General features: G+C 37.4%; 1 protein-coding gene across 1 annotated transcript in view; it reads left to right on the forward strand.

Moving 5' to 3' along the window:
* The window catches only part of NDC80 (NDC80 kinetochore complex component), a 48101-nt gene extending 40966 nt beyond the window's left edge, over positions 1-7135 (forward strand). Inside the window, exons 16-17 of the mRNA XM_017854303.1 lie at positions 1459-1577; positions 6935-7135. Of these exons, the coding sequence (XP_017709792.1) occupies positions 1459-1577; positions 6935-7072 (257 nt within the window). The 3' untranslated portion in view covers positions 7073-7135. The remainder of the gene's footprint in view (positions 1-1458; positions 1578-6934) is intronic.
* Positions 7136-7568: the final 433 nt, after the last annotated feature.

The following is a 7568-nucleotide window of genomic DNA, read 5'->3' on the forward strand; positions in this document are numbered from 1 at the left end:
AAAAAAAAAAAAAAAAAAAAAAAAAAAAAAAAAAAAAGCACAGGACCTATGGGAAAACTGACATTGAGGCACAGCATTAAAAAATTTCATCAGTAGTCAGGCTCAGTGGCACACACCTGTGGTCCCAGCTACTCGCGAGGCCAAGACAGGAGAATCACTTGAGCATAGAAGTTCAAGGCCATCCTGGGCAACATAGCAAGACTCCATCTCTAAAAAAAAATTAAAAACTCCATCGGTGACACATATAAACAAAAGATAAGAATCAAACAAAAATGTTAGCACAATGATACACATATTTAATGGTTAAGAAATACATAATGCTACGATCAATATGGGACCCTTCGTATTAAAAAGACCTCTAGTTCGATTTGAGAAACGGGCATTCAGAAGGCGGCAGACTGAGTTACTGTAAAGGGTAGAAAGTGGATTATCTGAAGTGGGATGGAAATTGCACCATCAGTAGTGGATGCATGTGGCTCATTACATATGCAGTGCCCTGAGTGGCTAGTGTACATTTGATGTGTGTGCTTACTTTTGTGTATTCCTTTGCATCCGGATTCAGCTGGGTGCAGTTTTCTGCATTCACCAGGTATTTCTCAGGGAAGAAATTGGCATAAGCGAACATGAAATTTGCCAGATTATGCTCATATTTCCAAACAAACAAACAGAACTGCCTATATATTTTGTTGTATTTCTTAGAAGTACTGTATAATCAAATTGTACATTGTCAGGATCTCCTCCTTCTCAGTTTCCCTTACAATTTTTAAAACTTACATAGGAAAAGTTTTAGCCACACTATATAACAACTACAACAACAAACAATGGCATCCTTTCTTTAAATAATATTCTGTCTCTGTGTATATAATGCTCTTGTGCAACTTATATAAAATCAATATACTGAACAGTTAATCCATAGGCTTTGCGTACATTTATGTAAAATATACATTTTTTAAGTCTTAAGTTGCCCTCAAATAACTGAAAAATTTCCTACTTTGAGACTGCAAGTACAAGCCTTGTAAAAGTCATTTCTCTTCACTTCTTTATTTGTAGGCCAAGGGTGAAAAACTCAGTTGAGATTTATTTGGCCTGCAATTTTATGTTTTAATTTGAATTTGAATACCTACAAGTAAGACTTCTACTCCCCTATTTGCAAATTTTTGTCTTGCCCAGAAAGCATTTGAGTATACAATCCCTTTGGAGACTCAGTTACAACCCTTCACTCCAAAGCTTTATACATGAAAACATGAAGTTTTGGCGCTCCTTTGTTTTGTTGCTTGCAAAGAATCTTTGAAAATGTTTATATTTCTCTTTTAATGATTGATAGTAGGACCTCTACAGATTATACATACAGCATGCAGCACACAAATCCATCACAGTTTGGTTTTATTGAATGTGGAAATGGGAAGTGAGCTAACTAGAACTGATGTATTCATTTTTTTCCTGGACAACTTAAACAAGAGTTTTTGTTCTGCAGATACCAACTAGTTGTGCAAACCACGACCGAAGAAAGACGAAAAGTGGGAAATAACTTACAACGTCTGTTAGAGATGGTTGCTACACATGTCGGGTCGGTAGAGGTAAGTGTGTGATGGTCTTTCCTACATTCCAAGAAAGGTTTTTAAAAGTTTGATATATTTCTGCTTTCTTCCATAGCAATTGAATGATGAATTTTATTTCTATTTAAAGTATGATCTAGCAAAAATTTATCAGAATAATCTTGTCTAGTGGTATGGCAACATGATGCAGGGGAACATTTGTGCATTTTATTTTATTTATTTTTTTTTTTATTTTTATTTATTTTTTGAGACAGAGTTTCACTCTCGTCACCCAGGCTAGAGTCCAATGGCATGGTCTTGACTCACTCCAACCTCCGCCTCCCAGGTTCAAGTGATTCTTCTGTCTCAGCCTCCCAAGTAGCTGGGATTACAGGTTCCTGTCACCACACCCGCTAAGTTTTGTATTTTTAGTAGAGACAGGGTTTCACCATGTTGGTCAGGCTGGTCTCAAATTCCTGACCTCAGGCGATTCACCCTTCTCCGCCTCCCAAAGTGCTAGGATTACGGACTTGAGCCACTGCGCCCAGCCCACTTGTGCATTTTATAAAGTAATCTATTGTATTTGCATAAACAACATATGTTATGTATTACATCGACAATGTATGATAATGCTATGGCAGGCCATGTTCTACATACTGGAAACATATTAGTACATTTACATTCATACATTTAGGATTTCATTAAGTTTAAGATGAAAGGGCATATCTTATGATGATTGTTATTCCTTTCTGTGATTTCATATAAGCACAAAGTAAAGTGTTTCAGAGGCATGAGGTTTATTTACCTTATCCCCACTCTTCACACAGCTAAAGTTCACCAATAAAACTATCCCTCCAACCTGCTGCACAGAGCCCCAGAAGCTAAGATAAATTGCTGAGCTATAAAATTCCTAGTTAATGTATTAGGTGATAATATATTTCCAGTTTAAGAAAAAAATTCACTTTCTCATATTAATAGACTTCCATTTATTGAAAACATGACCATATGATACCCTACTACCCATCCTCTCTCCTGAAAGACATTGAACTGCTGCTTTCTTGGTGTCAATGGTCTTCACTTTTTAGTGTGAAGAACTAAGAAAAGCATCCTAGATACTATGTCAGAAAACGTGGGTTCTACCCACTTTCTAATTCAAGCACTTAGTGGTTCTATAACCTTGCCTGATCCTTTTCAACCAGTGTTATTCATCTGAACCATATGACAAAAAATTATCTGAGTGTGTTTTCATTTTCCCAAGGATAGTATACAATAATTCTATTCTAGATGCATAAGAGAAAAGTTTATTCATAGCATACAATTGATGGCTTAGGTTGACAGAGCCTGTTTGTATATATCATTTTACATCTTTGGATCTTTAGTTTCTTCATCTGTAAAAATGAAGCAGTTGTGCTAAACAGTTGTGAACATCCTTAGCACCTCTGACTTTTTCTTTCTTTCTTCCTTTCTTTTTTTTTTTTTTGAGACAGAGCCTCATTCTGTCGCCAGGTAGGACTGCAATGGCGCGATTTCAGCTCACTGCAACTTCGCCTCCCAGGTTCAAGGGATTCTCCTGCCTCAGCCTCCCAAGTAGCTGGGATTACAGGCATGTGCCACCATGCCCAGCTAATATTTGTATTTTTAGTGGAGGGTTTCACCATGTTGGCCAGGCTGGTCTCAAACTCCTGACCTCAAGTGATCTGCCTGCCTTGACCTCCCAAAGTGCTGGGATTGCAGACGTGAGCTGCTGCGCTGGGCCGTGATTTTCTATTATCTGCAGCTCTACTGTCTGTCCTCTGTGTTAATTCAGTAGTAACTTATCACTAGGGATTTGTGTAATCACAGTTATCAATGTTTTAATCAGTTAAAGTTAGAATTGAAAACCTAATGGTAAGTTACTATTATTTTTTAGTTTCTGTACAGTTTGGTGTTATTGGGAAAATTAGACCAAATTCAGCAAACACTAAGCACTTACTTTGCACTATGCAAAATTTATGATTAATCAGTATAAATTCTTAATAGCTTTTGTGAAATATGGAAGAACCATAGAAAGTCAAGCCACGCTAGTTTGGTTGTCCGATGAACAATACTGGTTGAACAAGATCAGGCACAATGAGGAAATTTTACAGTGAGTAATGAAGTTGGACTAAAGAAAACAGAGGGGTTTAGATCTAAAGGTACCTTTAGATGGAATATTTTTCTTGTGGGACAAAGTGTTTATTTGAGCAGTTCCTGGTTGGAGCCCCATAAAGGTCTCACATGTGGCTTGATGTTCTAGAACAGGGGTCAGCAAACTGCAACTTGCAGGCCCAATTGGGCCTACAGCCTGCTTTTGTAAATAAAGTTTTATTGCAACACAGCCACCTCATTTGTTTTAGTGTATCTTTGGCTGGTTTTGCGCTACAATGGCAGATGGAGCAATTATTAAGAAAACCATCTAGACTGCCAAGGCTAAAGTAGTTATTATTTGGTTCTTTACAGAAAAACTTTGCTTTTCCTGCGGGACACACAATCACCTTTTTTTTTGTCGGGGGGAAGGGGTCTGTTTAGGCATACCAAGAATTATTATAAAGCTGTAATAACTAGCACATTGTAGTATTGATGCAGAAAGACCAGTCTCTGTGATTAAGAGTGCAGACATACATGCATAAGCATAGACAGGAAATATACGTCTATGAGAGAGGCAGTATTTCAGAATAGTCGGATAAAATGAATTGTTCAATTAATGAAGTTGGATCCCTACCTTAAACTCTACACAGAAATCAGTTCCAGATGAATTCAGAAATTAACGTGAGGCTAACTTTTTTAACTTTTACAAGAACTATAAGAGACTATCTTTATGCTTTAGGGGTTGTAAATGAGTTCTTAAATTAGACACAAAAAGTACAAACCACAAAAAAAAAAATATTTACAAATTTACCTTTATTAAGATTAAAATCTTCTCTACATGAAAATACATGGAAAGAGAGTGGAAAGACAAGCCACAAACTGATATAAGATGTTTTTTAAAATACAACTGGTAAAGGATTACCATCCAGATATACAATGGCCCCTGAAAAATAAATAAATGGACCAAAGATTTGAAGGGGCCCCGAAAATATGTACATCTAATATGTATCAATAAAAGTAATTTTTCTACTTGAATGAGAATTTATCACAGAAGAACCAAGGTGGCCAATAAACATGAAAGTATACGTCATATTCCACACTTAAGAAATTGGCAAAAATTTAGTTTGATCATTACCAAATGCCAGCAAGGACGTGGAGAAATGGGAGTTCTAATTTACTGTTAGCAATTATGTAAATTGATAAAATAATTTTAGAAAATAATTTGGCAGCCAGGCACGGTGGGTCATGTCTGTAATCCCAGCACTTTGGGAGGCCAAGGCCGGCAGATCACAAGGTCAAGAGATCGAGACCATCCTGGCCAACATGTTGAAACCCCATCTCTACTAAAAATACAAAAATCAGCTGGGTGTGGTGGCATGTGCCTTTAATCCCAGCTACTCAGGAGGCTGAGGCACGAGAATCGCTTGAACCCAGGGGGCAGAGCTTGCAGTGAGCTGAGATCGCGCCACTGCACTCCAGCCTGGCGACACAGCCAGACTCTGTCTCAAAAAAAAAAAAAAGAAAAGAAAGAAAGAAAGAAAGTAATTTGTCAATCCCCAAAGCCAACTTTCACTCTAAGTATATTTGCCCTAGAAAAATATTTTCACTGTATGCTAGGGGGCTGTACTAGTTTGAGTAGTGCCCCCCGCAAAAGTCACATCTATCCTAAATCACAGAAACTGACCTTATTTGGAAGTAGGATCTTTGCAAATGTAATTGGTTAAGATGAGGTCATACTGGATTAGGGTAGGCCCTAAATCCAGTGACTGGTATCCTTATATGAAGGTCATGTGAAGACAGAGGCAGATATTGGAGTGAAGCAGCCACATGCTAAGGAACACCAAGGACTGCCAGGAGCCACCAGAAGCTGGGAAGAGGCAAAGAAGGATTCTTCCCTAGAGCCTTCAGAGAGACCATGGCCCTGCTGACATCTTGATTTCAACCTTCTGGCCTCTAGAACTAAAAGATTACATTTCTGTTGTTTTAAGCAACCTAGTTTGTGGTAATTTGTAACAGTATCAGTATTTGAAATAGCAAATAATAATAATAATAATAATGTGGCATGTTAGTTTCCCATTGCTAATGTAACAAATTACCACCAACCTAATGGCTTAAAGCAACACAAATTTATCATCTTAGAGTTATTAAGGTTAGTCTAAAATGAGTCCAAAGGGCTGTAATATTTCTGGGGCCTTTGCCAGCTTCTAAAGGCCACCTACAGTCCTTGGCTTGTGGCTCCTTCCTTTATCATTCAAGCCAGTGCATGGCATCTTCTCTCCTCTCCGCCCTCTGCCACTGTCCTTAAATTCCTTCTCTGACTCTGACACTGGTGATTTCCTCTTCTAAGGACCCACCTGGATACTGCAGAATAATCTCCTTTTCTCAAGATCCTTAACTTAGTTACATCTACAGTTTATTTTGCTAGGTAAGCTAACAGTCACAGGTTCCTTTCTGGAATTAGGTCATGGACATTTTTGGAAAGGCTGTTACTCAGCCTACCACACCTGGGAACAAACAAAACTTCATTACCAGCAAAATAAGTAAATGTTGATATATTCATTCTAGAATACTATGCAGCAGTACATTGAATAAACTGCAGCCATATGTAGTAACATGAATGAATTTTAAAATACTGGATGAAAAAGTCATAGAACATTATATTTAATATCATTTGATAAATATGAAGGTTAAAACCAGGTACTATTAAATCAATATATTATTTAGAGATACATTCATCTCTGTGTGTGTGTGTAATAAATGTATAATGTAAAGAAAAGCAAAACACCATTCAGGCAGGAGGTTATATCTCGGGGAGAAAAAAGAAGATACAATTAGGAAAGGGCACAAAAAGAGAGCCTACATGGTGAATACAAATATATTCTTTTTACTTTTTTTTTTTGAGCTGGCATCTTGCTCTGTGACCCAGGTTGGAGTGCAGTGGTCCAATCTTGGCCCACTGCAACCTCCACGTCCCAATCTCAGGTGATCCTCCTGTCTCAGCTTCTTGCATAGTTGGAATTACAGGCACACACCACCACACCTGGCTAATTTTTGTATTTTTAGTAGAGAGTGTGTTTCACCATGTTGGTCAGGCTGGTCTCAAACTCCTGACCTCAAGTGATCCGCCCACCTCAGCCTCATAAAGTGTTGGAATTACAGGAGTGAACCACCACGCCCAGCCCTTTTTATTCCTAACTTAAAAATGTTATCCTCTTGTTTGTAAATTTTACAGTTAAACATTTTAAAGAAATTAATATTTTTTTGCTTTAACAATTGTTAATTATCTTCACTAGAAACATCTTGAGGAGCAGATTGCTAAAGCTGATAGAGAATATGAAGAATGCATGTCAGAAGATCTCTCGGAAAATATTAAAGAGATTAGAGATAAGTATGAGAAGAAAGCTGCTCTAATTAAGTCTTCTGAAGAATGAAGATAAAATGTTGATCATGTGTATATATATCCATAGTGAATAAAATTGTCTCAATAAAGTGTATTTTTCTCTCTCATTTCTTACTAACTTCAAATGGTGAGAAGACAAGGTAGTATGATTTAAACCAGAAGTTGGCAAAACACAGGTTAAGGATCCCTTGCCCAAAATGCTTGGGCCCCGAATTGTTTTGGAATTGGATTTTTGGGGGTTGGGTGTTTTGTTTTGTTTTCAGATTTTGGAATTTTTGTGATATCTTGAGGACAGGACTCATGTCTAAACATGAGGTTTATTTATACACCTTATACACATAGGCTGAAGGTTATTTTATACAATATTTTTAATTAATTTGTGCATGAAACAATTTTGACTATAATCCTTCATGGGGTCAAGTGTGGCATTTTCCAATTGGCATTATGTCAGAGCTCAAAAAGTTCAGATTTTAGGCTGTTTGCAGTGGCTCGTGCGTGTAATCCAAGCACTTTGGGAGGCTAAGGTG

The sequence above is a fragment of the Rhinopithecus bieti genome, unplaced genomic scaffold (assembly GCF_001698545.2).
Source record: "Rhinopithecus bieti isolate Rb0 unplaced genomic scaffold, ASM169854v2 scaffold_36410, whole genome shotgun sequence".
Lineage (NCBI taxonomy): Eukaryota > Metazoa > Chordata > Mammalia > Primates > Cercopithecidae > Rhinopithecus > Rhinopithecus bieti.